At 42.3% G+C, this 18,031-nt stretch overlaps 1 protein-coding gene across 11 annotated transcripts in view; it reads right to left on the bottom strand.

Moving 5' to 3' along the window:
- Positions 1–18,031, bottom strand: part of DLG2 (discs large MAGUK scaffold protein 2) — a 1,022,754-nt gene that overhangs the window by 293,026 nt on the left and 711,697 nt on the right. For 9 of the 11 annotated variants that reach the window (XM_075266199.1, XM_075266200.1, XM_075266207.1 and 6 more), the window contains one exon: positions 2,103–2,186. In XM_075266199.1, coding sequence (XP_075122300.1) covers positions 2,103–2,186 — 84 coding nt within the window. Of the gene's footprint in view, positions 1–2,102; positions 2,187–10,422; positions 10,671–18,031 lie in introns of those variants that run through there. The other 2 variants (XM_075266203.1, XM_075266210.1) reach the window with 1 other exon arrangement.

The following is an 18,031-nucleotide window of genomic DNA, read 5'->3' as shown; positions in this document are numbered from 1 at the left end:
CTTACTATATTCCTCACAGTGGAAACTGACAGGTTAAATCTCTGAGACAACTTTTTGTATCCTTCCCCTGAACAACTATGTTGAACAATCTTTGTTTTCAGATCATTTGAAGCGGGCTGTCCATGCTCGGCGACCATCAAACTTAACTGAACTTGAATTATTTGTCCAAAATACCTTTATCCAGGATCCAGGAACTGATTAAAAGCTACAGGAAGCGACTAGAGGCTGTTATCTTTGCAAAAGGAGGATCTACTAAATATTAATGTCACTTTTCTGTTGAGGTGCCCATATTTTTGCACCGGTCAAATTTTGGTTTAATGCATATTGCGCATTTTCTGTTAGTAATATTTCAGGATTGAAATGAGGTTTATTGTACTGTGTCCATCAGTTATTAGATATATCAAACTGAAATGGCTGCTGCAAACACCAAAATATTTAGAACTAAAAATGATTAAGATTAATAGGGGTGCCCAAACTTTTTCATAGGACTGTAACTACTATAATACTACCTCCTATGTACAAGAATATAACTACTATAATACTACTCCTATGTACAAGAATATAACTACTATAATACTGCTCCTATGTACAAGAATATAACTACTATAATACTACTCCTATGTACAAGAATATAACTACTATAATACTACTCCTATGTACAAGAATATAACTACTATAATACTACTCCTATGTACAAGAATATAACTACTATAATACTGCTCCTATGTACAAGAATATAACTACTATAATACTGCTCCTATGTACAAGAATATAACTACTATAATACTGCTCCTATGTACAAGAATATAACTACTATAATACTACTCCTATATACAAGAATATAACTACTATAATACTGCCCCCTATGTACAAGAATATAACTACTATAATACTGCTCCTATGTACAAGAATATAACTACTATAATACTGCTCCTATGTACAAGAATATAACTACTATAATACTACCTCCTATGTACAAGAATATAACTACTATAATACTACCTCCTATGTACAAGAATATAACTACTATAATACTGCTCCTATGTACAAGAATATAACTACTATAATACTACCTCCTATGTACAAGAATATAAGTACTATAATACTACCTCCTATGTACAAGAATATAAGTACTATAATACTACTCCTATGTACAAGAATATAACTACTATAATACTACTCCTATGTACAAGAATATAACTACTATAATACTACTCCTATGTACAAGAATATAACTACTATAATACTACTCCTATGTACAAGAATATAACTACTATAATACTGCTCCTATGTACAAGGATATAACTACTATAATACTGCTCCTATGTACAAGAATATAACTACTATAATACTACTCCTATGTACAAGAATATAACTACGATAATACTACTCCTATGTACAAGAATATAACTACTATAATACTACTCCTATGTACAAGAATATAACTACTATAATACTGCCTCCTATGTACAAGAATATAACTACTATAATACTGCTCCTATGTACAAGAATATAACTACGATAATACTACTCCTATGTACAAGGATATAACTACTATAATACTGCTCCTATGTACAAGAATATAACTACTATAATACTGCCCCTATGTACAAGAATATAACAAGTATTATACTTCTGTTATATGTATAAGTTTTGGTCAGTCTGTATGTTGTGTGCTCTATGTTTCATGTATTTTAATTGATGTATTCTAATATTTATTTATGGCTGTATTGGTGCTGTCATACATATAGCGGTACTATCTGGTATCATTGTGCGGTTCTACTGATATTTTTGAGTACTTCAGCCTTTGGCAGGTTGTAAGATATACCTTCTTCTTGTGTTTTTGCTTTAATGAAATATTTTATTACCATAAGGAAGTGGTTGGATCGAACCCTAGGCCCTATGCACGGGTCATTTTGTGTACCAGTAGAAAACACATACCTATGTCTTGAATTTAGAAAAAAATCATATATGATGTATCACTAAAGAAGGGTTCGGTGAATGTGCAGATGAAACTGGTGGGTTCGGTCCCTCAAACAAGGTACAGAACCACTGCCATAAGGTATAAGGATCATGTGACTTAAGTAAATAGAGTGACTTACCGCGTTTTCATGGAATGGGGTGTAACTGACGTAAGGGATTGTGTCCAGCGTATCGGTATTCACAATGATTGGTGCAGGACTGGCCTAAAATACAGAAAAATGTATCCGGTTAGTTAAAGTCTGAAATAAACACGACCACTTAAAGTGACGGCAACCTATATCATAATGGGCAAAAGCAGAAGAAATTGTTCTTAAGTTGATATCTATATTTATACACAGTACAGGCCTCATCCGATCTGATTACAAAAAATATTTTTGGCATAATTGCAGGTATAGGTGTGTGTATAGTATTGTAGTATTATGTATTATTGCAGGTATAGGTGTGTATAGTATTGTAGTATTATGTAGTATTGCAGGTATAGGTGTGTGTATAGTATTGTAGTATTATGTATTATTGCAGGTATAGGTGTGTATAGTATTGTAGTATTATGTAGTATTGCAGGTATAGGTGTGTGTATAGTATTGTAGTATTATGTAGTATTGCAGGTATAGGTGTGTGTATAGTATTGTAGTACTATGTAGTATGGCAGGTATAGGTGTGTATAGTATTGTAGTATTATGTAGTATTGCAGGTATAGGTGTGTGTAGTATTGTAGTATTATGTAGTATGCATACCTCCCAACCGTCCCGATTTCCGTGGGACAGTCACGATTTGGGTGACATGTCCCGCGGTCCCGGTTGGAGGGAGGTATGTCCAGAGGACGCAGATCTGAGTTGAACACATACACGGCTGAAGCAAGGAGCTGACACAGGTCAGCTCCTCGCTTCGCCGCTGCCCGCCTCTCTCCCTGACACATGCGGCTGAAGCTGCTCACGTGCTCGCTTCACCGCTGCGTCTCTCTCTCGCTGACACATGCGGCTGAAGCGAGGAGCTGACCTGTGTCAGCTCCTCGCTTCGCTGCTGCCGCCGGCTCCTGGCTTGTAGACGCGATGTACAAGCCAGGAGCCGGCGGCAGCAGCGAAGCGAGGAGCTGACACAGGTCAGCTCCTCGCTTCAGCCGCATGTGTCAGCGAGAGAGAGACGCAGCGGCGAAGCGAGCACGCGAGCAGCTTCAGCCGCATGTGTCAGGGAGAGAGGCGGGCAGCGGAGAAGCGAGGAGCTGACCTGTGTCAGCTCCTTCCTTCAGCCGCATGTGTCAGTGAGAGAGAGACGCAGCGGCGAAGCGAGCACGCGAGCAGCTTCAGCCGCATGTGTCAGGGAGAGAGGCGGGCAGCGGCGAAGCGAGGAGCTGACCTGTGTCAGCTCCTTCCTTCAGCCGCATGTGTCAGCGAGAGAGGCGGGCAGAGAGCGGCGAGGGAGCGGAGGAGAAGGTAAGTTTAATGTGGAGGTGGAACGTGAATCTGGGGGCAGATGAAGGAGAGGACGGCATGACACTGGAGGCAGAGATGGAGAGGACGGCATGACACTGGGGGCAGAGATGGAGAGGACATGAATCTGCGGGCAGAGATGGGGACATGAATCTGGGGGCAGAGATGGAGGGACATGAATCTGGGGGCAGAGATGTGGGACATGAATCTGGGGGGCAGAGATGGAGGGGACATGAATCTGGGGGCAGAGATGGAGTGGACATGAAACTGGGGGCAGAGATGGGGGACATGAATCTGGGGGCAGAGATGGAGAGGACATGAATCTGAGGGCAGAGATGGGGGACATGAATCTGGGGGCAGAGATGGGGGACATGAATCTGGGGGCAGAGATGGGGGACATGAATCTGGGGGCAGAGGTGGAGGGACATGAATCTGGGGGCAGAGATGTGGGGACATGAATCTGGGGGCAGAGATGGAGAGGACATGAATCTGGGGGCAGAGATGGAGGGACATGAATCTGGGGGCAGAGATGGGGGACATGAATCTGGGGGCAGAGATGGGGGGACATGAATCTGGGGGCAGAGATGTGAGACAGGAATCTGGGGGCAGAGATGTGGGACATGAATCTGGGGGCAGAGATGTGGGGACATGAATCTGGGGGCAGAGATGGGGGACATGAATCTGGGGGCAGAGATGGAGAGGACATGAATCTGGGGGCAGAGATGGAGGGACATGAATCTGGGGGCAGAGATGTGGGACATGAATCTAGGGGCAGAGATGGAGAGGACATGAATCTGGGGGCAGAGATGGAGGGACATGAATCTGGGGGCAGAGATGGAAGAGGGACATGAAACTGGGGGTAGATGAAGGGTGTATATGAAACTGGGGGAGAGATAGAGGGGGGACATATAATTTACGGGTGACTGTAGGAGGATTATACTGTGTGCGGGCACATGAAAAATTAACGAGTGGGCGGAGTCAACACAAAAGTGGGTGGGGCTAATTTGCGCCGCACATTTTGTCCCTCTTTCGGTTCTTCAAAAGTTGGGAGGTATGAGTATGGCAGGTATAGGTGTGTGTATAGTATTGTAGTATTATGTAGTATTGCAGATCTAGGTGTGTATAGTATTGTAGTATTATGTAGTATTGCAGATATAGGTGTGTGTAGTATTGTAGTATTATGTAGTATTGCAGATATAGGTGTGTGTATAGTGTTGTAGTATTATGTATTATTATACTATAGTCTGTGCTTACAGTCTGGACATACTCTTATGATAACAATTCCATCTTTACAGCCATTGTATTTATTGCCCAAATTCCTCTAAAATAAAATAAAACACCCCCTTTTCTACTATTTCTACACATTTGGGTGTCTCTCTGGTTACAGACTACAACCCTCCCCTGTGTAGTCTGAACCGGTCACTGCTTTATATTTGTCTTCTCTTCCAATGCAAATTAGGAGAGTAACTTCAGAGGCAAAACCCCGAGGTGAAAAAAATTCATAGTATTTTTACGCAAATGTTTTGACAGATGCCTTTTGAAGCAATGAGGGCGGTGCTATTGCTCCAAAAAGGTAACCAGCCACACCCTCATTGCTCCAAAGAGTACACTGCCAAAATCAGATATATCTTTGCAACTGAGACAGCTATTCACAAGGGGAAGACACCATTTGATTCAGGTGACCCTAACCTATCTATCTGTTGGATGATATATGGGATTCTGGTGACACAACCCCTTTAAGTTTCCTCAAAGGGGGCAAGGTGGGGGTGCAGCCATTGGCCCCTATCATTCAGTTTTCTAGCTTATATGATGCCGAAATCTACACCAGAAACGAGTCGGAGTTGATCTCTTTTCAGGCGCATGAACCCCAGCGCATGCGCAGAATTTATGATGAGGTCAGCAAAATCTGATGATGCAAGATCGATGTGGATAAATAAGCCCCATAAACTCCCAGTGATCCAACCAGTACCGAGCTCTCTGTCCCAGCATGTCCCTGGGAATGCTGGGAGTTGTAGTTCTGCCACAGGCTGCAGAATACTGCCTGGCCATCCACCCATAGTTTCCAGTATACCGCACTGATATCCAGATAATATGACAGAATCCTTAGTTTGTTACTATAGCAACACTACGCATGATTTAACTACACAAACAGCAAATAAAATCCCAAAGAACATAACCCAGAGGAGCGGGATGTAATATCCAAAGTACTGCAAAACCTAAAAATCTGGAGGTAAAAACATACTGGTAGTCAATAGTCAACACTAAAGTGTCCGAGGTTCGAAATCCGATTCGAACAGCCGCACACTGTTCGACTGTTCAAACGGATTTCAAACCCTATTATAGTCTATGGGGGGGAAATGCTCGTTTCAGGGGTAGGCAACATTCGATAAAATCATACTTACCAAGTCCACGAGTGACGGTCGGGCTGGATTCCCCTTGAAGTCTTCTCCCGGCGCAGCGTCCCCGAGGCATCTTCCAGGTGGAATTCACTCTTCCTAGGCATCCGGCCTAGGCAGAGCCAACTGCGCATGCGCGTGTATGCGTGTGCTAGCCCGCGCATGCGCAGTCGGCTCTGCCTAGGCCGGATGCCTAGGAAGAGTGAATTCCACCCAGAATGTATAGCATTCTGCCAATCAACGCTGGTTCTGCATCGAACATTAAACTTCGAACACCTACTCGAGCGAACACTACTCGCTCATCTCTAGTAGTCAATCTTCGGAAACAAAAGCAAATAAAAATGTACCTTCTGTATATTTCTCTCTATACCGCAGGGGGTCCTATATTGTTCTGTGTGTCATACGGTTGGTTTATACGTTGCGGCTCTAAACATTGAAATGAATGGAAAGAAGAACATTTTTGCGAGTTTTGTGGTTGAATGTGGGAGTCATGTGGACATTACATCCTCAGGTGTGCCCCAAGGAGCATTGGCAGGACAACACGGTGGCTCAGTGGTTAGCACTGCAGCCTCGCAGCGCTGGAGTCCTGGGTTCGAATCCCGCCAGGAACAACATCTGCAAGGAGTTTGTATGTTCTCCTCGTGTTTGAGTGGATTTTCTCCCATAAACATACTGATAGGAAAAGAAAATGTACATTGTGATCCCTATATGGGGCTCACAATCTACATAAAAAAGAGCAGAAATCATGAGCGTATTTTATCAGACTCTGTTCGCATCTGCAGTTTTGGTCCTTTTTGTCCTCCATTGTAGGAATAGCAGAACCGACTAAATGGATTTGCCTACTGACAGGCAACAACCGATCCCAAAGAGCCCCACTGGCTATAATAGGACACATTGGGATCTGTTGTTTTCATTGTGACTTTACCACTGTAATATCAGACGGATTCTGTGTTGCAGCCTCCGCCCAGAGCACTAAGTCCGGCTACAATCATGTATGTAAAATAGCTAAAGAAAAAAGATAAGATAACAATTACCTCATCACCACCAACTCCAACTCTTTCTCTCCTTTAATAGGTGCTGCTTTACTGATTCCGGCGCAGTTGGATTTTTTTCTCTAGCCCTCACCGTTCCCGAGCAATCATTCCTTTTAGTTTCAGCATCTAATGTCAGGTAGGTGGTCCCAAACTATGTACTCCCGCCCACTTGACAGTAGGTAAACTAATTAGCATACTGGGTGTTGAAACTAACAGAAATGATTGTTCGGGAACGGTGCGGGCTAGAGAAAAAATTCCAACTGCGTCAGAATCAGTGGAGCGATGGCTATTAAAGGATGCAAAGAGTTGGAGTTGGTCGTGGGGGTGTTTTTAAAAGTTACATGAAAAATAATAAAAAAAAATCCCAAAAATATGAAAAGCTGACATTAAATTGACTGAAATCTTGCAAAGCGATAAAGCAGAATTTATAAAACATCATAAAACGACTATCGTAATATCAAGTCAACAGTTATCAGGAGAATATAGAAAAAATTTCAAAGAAGCCAATTAAACGTCGGCGCCTCTCATGGTTGGATACGGCAAAGGTTTTCTAGCGCGGTGTAATTTATTATCACATCAACTGGAGGAGCTTTAATTAAGGAAAACATAAACCTCATGTTATTGATCTCGATAATGAAGTTCTCGTCTTTACCGGTTTTAGATCTTGTTTTAATCAAAGGATCTAACGCTCAGGAAATTATTACAGACTCAGAAAACAAGGATCAATATGGCGCCCCCTGGTGGCAGGCTGGTATTTTTTAACTCTTTAATAGTAAAAGAAAGTAGGAGTACTAATGGAAAGGAGGAGGAGCCTCAATGAAAAGGAGGTGGAACAGCAATAGAATAGAGAGGTGGAGCCTCAATAGAATAGAGAGGTGGAGCCTCAATGAAAAGGAGGAGGAGCATTAATAGAATAGAGAGGTGGAGCCTCAATGAAAAGGAGGAGGAGCATCAATAGAATAGAGAGAAGGAGCTTTAATGAAAAGGAGGAGGGGCAACAATAGAATAGAAAAGAGGAAGAGCATCCACAGAATAGAGAGGAGGAGCCTCAATTAAAAGGAGGAGGAACATCCATAGAATAGAGAGGAGGGGCCTCTATGCAAAAGAGAGGAAGAACAACCATAGAAAAAGAATAGAGGAATAGTCTCCATAGAAAGTACTGTAGAAAAAGAGCCTCCATAGAAAGTAGAGGAGGAGCCTCTACATAATAGAGGAGGAGTTCTAGAGAATAGAGGAGTTATACATAATACAGAGGAGGAGTTCTACATAATAGTGGAGGAGTTCTACAGAATAAAGGAGGAGTTTTACAGAATAGAGGAGGAGCCCTCTACAGAATAGAGAGGAGGAGTTCTACAGAATAGAGAGGAGGAGTTCTGCAGAATAGAGGAGGAGCCTCTACAGTATAGAGAGGAGGAGCTTCTACAGAAAAGAGGAGGAGCTTCTACAGAAAAGAGGAGGAGCTTCTACAGAATAGAGGAGGGGCTTCTACAGAATAGAGAGGAGGAGTTCTGCAGAATATATAGGAGGAGTTCTATAGAATAGAGGAGGAGCCCTCTACATAATAGAGGAGAAGTTCTACAGAATAGAGGAGTTATACATAATAGAGAAGAGGAGTTCTACATAATAGTGGAGGAGTTCTACAGAACAGAGGAGGAGTTCTACAGAATAAAGGAGGAGTTTTACAGAATAGAGGAGGAGCCCTCTACAGAATAGAGAGGAGGAGTTCTACAGAATAGAGGAGTTATACATAATAGAGAAGAGGAGTTCTACATAATAGAGAAGAGGAGTTCTACATAATAGTGGAGGAGTTCTACAGAACAGAGGAGGAGTTTTACAGAATAAAGGAGGAGTTCTACAGAATAGAGAGGAGGAGTTCTACAGAATAGAGGAGGAGCTTCTACAGAAAAGAGGAGGAGCTTCTACAGAATAGAGGAGGAGCTTCTACAGATTAGAGAGGAGGAGCTTCTACAGAATAGAGAGGAGGAGCCTCTACAGTATAGAAAGGAGGCGTTCTACAGAATAGAGGAGGAGTTCTACGGAATAGAGAGGAGGATCCTCTACAGAATAGAGGAGAAGAGTCTACATTGGAAAAAGAGGAGAGACATCAACAGACAAGAAAAAAGGAGCATAATAGAAAGGAGAGGAGCAGCGTCCATAGAAAAGAGGAGAAGATACCATAGAAAGGATAGGAGGAGCATCAATGAAAGAGAGAAGGAGTCCTGATAAAAATCTGTACAGCCCCCTCCCAGCCTGCCATATCTGCCAAATCTATGTACTCCCATACTGCGAGCAACGGGATCTATTGGCCCCCTCAGCAAAGGAGAACCATGTTTGACTATTACCTCCTAATAGGAGCACCCCGGGCTCTCACAGTATAACAAGATCCATGGTATAGATATAGCACAGAGGGAAGCAGACACCAGGAAAACGCAAACGTCATGGCCCATTGGGCAAGGAGTGGCCCATGGCACGTTAGGTAAATATGTGCTGGACGTGTCAGGCCAAGGGTGGAGTATACAGGAGGCATTGATTCACTTTTTACTGTGTAATACTTCATTAAGCCTGTGGTGGCGCTGCACAGACTCAGCAATCTCCCTCTCTGTAAGTTTGCAGGACATCATACCTGAACCTGCAAACCTGTCAAGAGATGTTGATACAGATATAGCTGGGCTGAGTTTGCAATTTGGCTCATGGTGATATCACATTGTGGTTATCTATATGACTGCTGATCAAGATCCATAGAAGAATCATATGACAAATTCAGCTCTGCTACACCGTGGAAATGATAAATCAGTATAATATAAATCTACTATACTGTAGTGGGATAGCACGAGCTGTTTGTATTCCATCCTATGTGGTCTTATAGCATAACTAGTCGAGCTGTATTAAAATAAATGACATAATAGTAATAATAATAATAATAATAATAATAATAATAATAATAATAATAAAAAATATTAATAATAATGATAATAAATAATATTAATAATAATGATAATAATAAAGAAATAATATATATATATATATATAAAATTAAATATTATAACTATAACAAACTAAACAAATATGAAAATAATTATAATAAAAATAAATAATATATATATTTTGCAAAAACTCTTAAAAACATATAAAAAATCTAGCTATAATAGATAAAATAATATAAATGCTGATATCAGGCCAATAAATATATATGTATATAATTATTAATAAATGAATATATAAATATTATTATTATTATTATTATTATTATTATTATTATTATAAAAGAAGACTGATGTAGCAGAGTTGATTGTGTTGCGAAACAATTTCTGCTATTCATGCTAATACCTTACAGAGTAAATAGTTTTTCCCAGCAGTCCTATGGGAAAATACATATATATTGTACAGCAGTTTGCAGCGATAGACCGAGCAGTGCTACCTCTGTACAGACATAGCAGAGCTGAATTTGTTACTTTCCATTTTAGGACTGTACTACTTTCCTATCACTCTAATAAGGCAATAAACCTACCTGCAGTCCTATGTAAAACTTCCCATTGACAAACCCAGCGCCAGTAACTGTGCTTGGCGTACTTGAGCACTTACTTGGATCGGGCTGAACCATCCATGAGAGTACGGACACGCTGAGCAACAATCCCGAGAAGAAGCCGCCACTTTCTCCATGGCTCTGACAGGGCTCTTCTGACGGCTGCCCCAATGAGTGGACGTCCTTGGTTTATTGTAGGGGGATCCCATGGATAAGGCGCTGGTAATATTTGCAGCGGCCGGATACAGTCCTGGCATTGGTTTGTGCCAACCACAAGCACAATGGGGGTCGCAAATAATTTTTTGGAAAAAAAAAAAGTTCTTGTTTCTGATGCCCTTCAAGAAGACGAGATGGGCATGATGGGCGCAGCCGCCACGGTGGACTCTCTAAATGAAGAGCGGTGACTTGTTGTGGGTCCTTTTAGAGCCGCTCCTCCATGTGGAAAGCATGGCGAGGGCTGCACAGCGGCGTACGCTCGCTCGCTCGTAGCTCTTTGTCAATACATGAGTCAACTCACAGCCCAAGATGACAGAATTCCTGCTCGGGGCTGAAGCAATCAATGCTCGGCACAGCTGGCACGCCGGACCGTGCGATGTTTATCAACCACTTCTGCCAAAACGCAGCAGCGCAAGGGGGTGGGGGGGGGGAGTTGTGTAACCTTTAAAAAAAAATGCCACGGTCCAAGCGTCGCCATGATACAAACAGCCCCAGATAAACAGATTCCCAATGAGAAGATGAGTTTATGCAAAAGGAAGATTCATTTCTGAAGGCTATGGAAAACATTTCTTCGTAGCGAGACCTTAAAGATCACTGCGCCATGTGCGGCTTGGGAGCGGGATGACTGAGATTCCAGTGTCACAACCAATCTGTCACCCAAAATCACTGGACGCTAATTGCACAGGGTGGGGGCAGAAAGGACCAGGACGGATCCCATACTCCGCAGTAGTAAACACAGTATAGGAAGAGTCACCCTAACGCTAAAAGGTCAGGTTTGATTAACTCCTTCATGACCGGGGTATCTGCGGTATATTTAGCAGACTATTAAGAACCAAAGTGTTTAACCCCCCCTTGACCACCACCATAAACAGTGCCCGAAAAATAAGACTGACCACTTAAAATAATACCGTCAGCAGGTATACCAACTACTAGTATACCGCCATATAGAACCAATATAATAGTGCCTTTTACAATTCACAACATACTGCTAGATGGTGCCAAGAAAATAATAAACCATATACAGTCTACATAATACCAGTGTATAGCTTTAAGATAATACATAATACTGACATATAGTGCCAATGTAATACGGTATACATACATATTTCAGATGATAGTACTATATACTACCAAGATAATAGTGACTTACACAACCCACAACATACTGCTATATAGTGCCAAGAAAATAATAAACCATTTACAGTCACCATAAGATAATACATAAGACTGACATATAGTACCAAGTTAATATGGTCATAAATATCTTAGAATATAATACTATATAGTATTAAGATAATACTAACATAAATACCCAGATTCTACTGCCATATAGTGGCAAGATAACACTGCTGTATACAGGCTTAATAATACTGCCATAGATTGCATACATAATACAGCAATATACAGGAGAAATAATATTAAATATATATGTACACATGTATCTACATAATACCATCATAAAGTATCAAGATAATGCTACTATAATCCTCCCATATAATATCTCTATAAAGTATCAACATTATAAGACTATAAACAGCCAAGATTAAACTGCCATATAGTGCCAATATAATACTGGTAAGAGCATCCCACATAAACCCACTATATAGTACCAGGATAATAGTGCCATATACAGCCATATGATACTGCTTTACTGTCAAGATAATACTATCATATACAGCCACGAAATGCTGCATATAGTGAATCATTAATACTGCTATATCTGTCCCCCATAATACCACCATAAAGTGCCAAGGTATATACCAGATAATAGTGCCAAATAGTGTCAAGATAATATTACCATAAACGACCAGACAATACTGCCATATAATACCAAAATAATACTGCCATTACACACCAAGTAATACAACCATAGAATGCTAACATAATACTGCTACAAACATCCCAGATCTCTCCATAAAGTCCAAAGTAATACTGACCTATACATGTAAAAGAATACTGCCAAAGAGTGCCAACACAATACTGCCCTCATGAAACCGCTATATAGTGTCAAAATCAAATTTCCACATAATACCATCCTAAAGTGCTAGATATCGGTGCCATAAACTTCCCTGATAAGAATACCATATAGTGCAAACATAATACTTACATAAACAACCCAGATCATACTGCCATACTGTATCAATATAATACAACCCACATAATACTGCCCTATAGTGGCAAGATAATAATGTTTTGAACCCTCGCCTCTTATAAGATCAGGCGGTTTTATGATCCATGTACGATAAATTCCAACCCACTACAGTCTTTATTATATCTCTTTATTGTATAGCGCCATTATATTCCGCAGACATTTACAGCCACTGTCCCATATAGGGCTCACAATCTCAGTTCTGTATCTTTGGAGTGTGCAAGGAAACCGGAGTACCATGTTGCCCAGGACTCCAGAGTTGCAAAGTAACACTGAGCCACTGTCATTGAAGTTTATGGGACTGACAGTAGCGCCACCACAGGGGCAATCGAGCATTACACAGTTGTAGTGGAAAAAGGTCCTCCAGAAAGCGCAGCGTTCCTATGTAATACGTTCCATTCTTGGTGGTAGTGGCTCCTTTAAGATCCTATTAAAATACTGAACTGGAGAGGCTTTAAGAAAATCAATATGTTTTGCAGAGTAGTCATTGTGATTTCTTCTCTATCATATAACAATGATGTCTTACAAATCATCCGGCAATGAATAATTGAAGAGTTCGCCATTAGGAACGCACATGAAGTAATATCCTTGGCACGGTAGTCGTACGGACTTGGCAATGGAAAGTGCTTTATAATTGCATTGCAGTGGATCTGGATATTGCTAGGATATAAAGCTTCCCTCTTGTGTTCATCTGCGTCATTGCCTTGTTTATTGTAGGGGAGGGGGCTTGTACATCCACCAAGACGAAAAAAAAAGTGTATGATGATAATACTGTAGGTCAGGTCGTAGAGAGGTAACAATGATATGGATTAGGGTTGAGCGATCGGGATCGTAAAAGATCGGATTCCGATCAAGTAAATTTCACGATCGCGATCGGAATTCCGATCCCGATCTTTTCCGGCGGGATCGAGGTCAGAGGTTATCTCAAGATCGGGTCAACCCTAATCATGTATATATAATGAATAGGGTTGAGCGATTGGGAAAGATCGGATCCCGATCGGCGATTGAGCAAATTTCATGATCGGGATCAGCTGGAAAATGATCGGAAATTGGATTTTAAAATCAATCCTGAAATCTCAAGATCGGCTCATCCCCAATACAGATGTGCTTTTCCTCCACTTTCCGCTTAGCCAGGCATGTCCAAGTACGTATATCATGGGATGACCAACTTTTCAAAAGAACATGGTTGTGATATTTTATCATGACATGTCTCTTCTATATGTCGCCACCCAGTGGATAGGTTGGGAGTTGCAGTCTGCACAATAATTTATTGAATACAGATGAGTTCTTTCTTATCTTTCCACTTGGTTAGACATGTCCAGATATGTATAAATGGGAGGACCAGCTTTTCAAGTCAACATTGTTTTGATACTCTGTCATGAGAGGGCTCTTCTACATGTCACCACCCAGTGGATATATTGTGAGTTGCAGTCTGCACAATACTTTATTGAATACAGATATGTTCTTCCTCTTCTTTCCTCTTTGTTAGACATGTCCAGATATGTATATCATGGGATGACCAGCTTTTCAAGTCAACATTGTTTTGATACTCTGTCATGAGAGGGCTCTCCTGCATGTCGCCACCCAGTGGATTTGTTGTGAGTTGCATCCTGTACAATACTTTATTGAACACAGATGTGTTTGTCACCTTTCCTCTTGGCTAGACATGTCCAGATATGTATAAATGGGATGACCAGTTTTTCAAAACAACATGGTTATGAGTTTCTATCTTGAGGTGTCTCTCCTATATATGGCCACCCAGTGGTTGTGTTGTGTATAGCCACCTTTGACAATACTAGCCATGTCTGTAAATTGACAGAACTGGGAGACAATCCTGAACACATAATGGCCATTCCGAGTGAATGGCCCTTTCCGAATGGGTGGCCAATCAAAACCATCTATGATTGAGTTAATGGTCTATGAGTTGCGTTTGGATGCCGTTCCTCTTCATGTAGTTCAGACCACCGCCCCCCTGTTTGTCTACCATTTTTCCTTGACAGATTTGTGCTATTGACAACCTTCATCATGGCCACTGTCTGCATTGACTTCTCCATAGAATTCATCTTAAGGAAATTGAAATGTATCCCAGTGACAGGGGAGAACGGGCTCGGACTGAAAATTGACGGCTGAAATTGCAGGTTAGTAAAATCTCATCTACAAGAGTAAGATGAGTTTTGAAGAAGGGAAAAGAACTGATGATGAAAGACACAAAAATCATCTAGGAATCAAAAAGACATCTTCGAGTGGCCGACAATACAGAAACAGTCCAAGAACAGCGGCTAACAGGACCTCTCTTTACAATGATCAGCCATGTCTCAGCAATACATTACCCCAGCGCTTACATTTCATTCTCTATATGGCCCAGACCACCATGAGGACTGACACAATGTCTGTGCACACCAGCGCCCTATTCTTACCATCCCCTACTGGTGCCCCCATAAAGTAATTGTACTCCCCTTTTTTGCCACAGCCTCTCCCTCAGAATCCCTCCTTGACTAGATGCAGCTGTTTTTGCCATGAAAAGGTTAATTTCCTCCTTTCTGTCAGTGGAAGGCTGTGTATGATAAATCTTCTCACTCCAGTGCACCAGAGGGCAGGGGGAATACATTTACAATCAGGGCTGACCTCTAATGAGGCGAGGTGAGGCACTCGCCTCAGGCGGCGCATGGGAAGGGGGCGGCTCTCCTTGCGGTGGTTCCGACTTCTATCTATCAGCAAATTACCGATCATGCTGCTGCTGGTCCCGCTGCCTCCGCAATTCTCTTCCCTCGGCAGACGTCAGATGTCACAGCTGAAAGAAGTGGTCATGGCGATCCAAAGGGAAGAGACGGGAATTGTGGGGAGACGTCTCCTGTGAGTATTACTGCATTGTATTTATTGTAATTCCACCCCCCACCCCTGTTGTCTGAGGCGGACGATCAAAAGATGAACAACACCCCCCCGGACTCAATTGGGGGAGGGGGGTTGCGTCTTTCGATCGTCCGCCTCAGGCAACAAAGAGGCTAGGTTCACCACTGTTTATCCAGCCCTAGCTGTTGTTCTAGTTACTGCAACCCCTAAAGTTACGCCAGGGTCATGTCAATAATCCGTATATTCAACACCATAGTCATAAGTCACGCAACTGCGCATTTAGGGGACTTCCACATCGTGCCATTGTCCCTTAACATGGAGTCCTGTCTTCATAAGATACTCTATTGAGCAAGTAGGTGACTGCTCCTCGCAATATCCAACACACTCCTCTTCTGTTGCTGCCATTATTCCATTGATCTAATTTTTTTGCCATAGTCATGTTCTATATGCACCCACTCCATCCATCTGCCCTATAACATGCTGACCAGTAATAACCTGTATGGATAGGTCACTGCTGCCGACGACCTCAACCCACTCCTCCTCTATGGGATTTTTTTATTAATCGGAGATCGGATCTTAAAAACAATCCTATTCCCTATACAGCATGGAATCTAACAATTGAACGCTTTAATTGTTAGAATCCACGCTGTGTAGTGAATCACTAAAGTAGCCAGAGGATTTTTTAAAAATCCTCTGGCTACTTAGTCCCCCCTGGTGTCCACTTACCTCCAGAGATGGCTGGTCCGGTGCCCGGTGCCTTCCTTCTTCTTTGCCTCAGTGCTGCTCCACGCTGCTCTTCTCCCTTCGCTGCCCCCTCCCTGCCAGGTTAGGAGAGTGTGGGCGGGTACTGGGAGGGGAGATGTCACGTCTCCCCGCCCTGTACCCGCCCACACTCTCCTAGGCCACAAGCCCCGCCTACCTAGCACTTTAAACACTAACCTGGGAGGCGGGGCAGCAAGGCAAGAAGAAGGAGGGCACCGGAGCAGCAGAGCAGCCATCTCTAGAGATGTTTCGTTTAGCCTCCCATTCGAATGAATGGAGGCAGCCGGCGCGCAGGGGCTTAAGGCTGTGTGCCGGCTGCTTCCATTCATTCCTATGGAACTGCAGCACAGCCTTCACACTGAGTATACAGCGTATACTCAGTGTGAAGGCTAAGCAAAGCATTGTGGGAAAAGATCACCGATCTCGATGATCCCACATAAAAAGATCGTGTTCGGAATTCCAATCGCGATCGTGAAATTTTCTCGATCGCCGATCGGAATCCGATCTTTTCCGAACACGATCGCTCAACCCTATATACCATATAATCCATTTCATGGCCCTACTAGACCTTATTCGCAGTAATATAACATTATAAGAGCTTAGGTCACTTTCTCCGACACAATCAGCTCCCTCCTCCTCCGCTGTTATCCTATTTTGTGCATTTTGAGATTTTACTATTTTGGATCCTCCCCAGGTCGTTTCTGAAAACTACAGATCTATGATGACTTTGTCCCTTTAAGATAACATTACCGAGTATGAGAGCATTCAGATATCAGGGCTGTAGTCAGCACGATGACCTCATCGCCTCCATCCTGCGCTCCGCTCATTTTCGTATAGAGCTTCTGGTGTTCTCGCCTTGTCCAAAAAATGGTATCTGCGCCCGAAGTAAGGCCCGTTATTGTAGTGAATCCCTTCCTGGCCGATGACTACATCCCGGGCAGAGAGCGATGACTGACACATTGTTATCAGCGCCGCTCACCCATAAAACTCCATTGTGATTCTGCAACGCACCGAATAAAAGGGCTTTGTACAAAATCGGAGCAGTTGTTCATATCATTCACTGTAAGAACTTGAATTTATGGAAACGCCTAAAATGTGGAGGAAACATCATGTAAATGATAAGGGAATGTGGTGCCAATTCCACTCCAATGAGAAGAAGAGATCGAAACCGGATAATGAAAAAATAATCGTCCTGTTTGATCTAGCCGCGGACTCAACTCAAAGCACGAAACACTCAGCTGATCGGCCTATGATATAAGCGAAGGCCGCACTGAAAAAATAATGGACATCTGACAGACCTCATTATAGTCAGTGTCAGACGGAGCAGTGACACACCCCTTTGTCAAGCTGAATGGTACCACACGTTAACAGGAGGAATAGCAGAGGTACTATCATGAAGAATTGTTATTTCATAGATTTCAGATATGGACAAATATGACCTTCAATATGACCTTTCCTCTTGCTTGGGTAAGTCTAGTGATGTGTACTACAAGATAACCAGCTTTTCAACACAACATGATATTGCAATATTCTGTTACAATATTTTCCTATATGTCTCTCTATGGCCACCTAGTGGCTGTGTTGAGCACTGCAGCCTGTCAATGGTTTTGCTAGCATATCATGATATTGGATTGAATTGGTTTCATAAGAAGGTTGAGTCTTTACTTAGCCACATTATAGATAAGTTAAGG

The sequence above is a fragment of the Leptodactylus fuscus genome, chromosome 2 (genome assembly GCF_031893055.1).
Source record: "Leptodactylus fuscus isolate aLepFus1 chromosome 2, aLepFus1.hap2, whole genome shotgun sequence".
Classification (NCBI taxonomy): Eukaryota; Metazoa; Chordata; class Amphibia; order Anura; family Leptodactylidae; genus Leptodactylus; species Leptodactylus fuscus.
The sequence above is the reverse complement of the archived record's forward strand: the minus strand, read 5'-3'. Positions and strand labels throughout refer to the sequence as shown.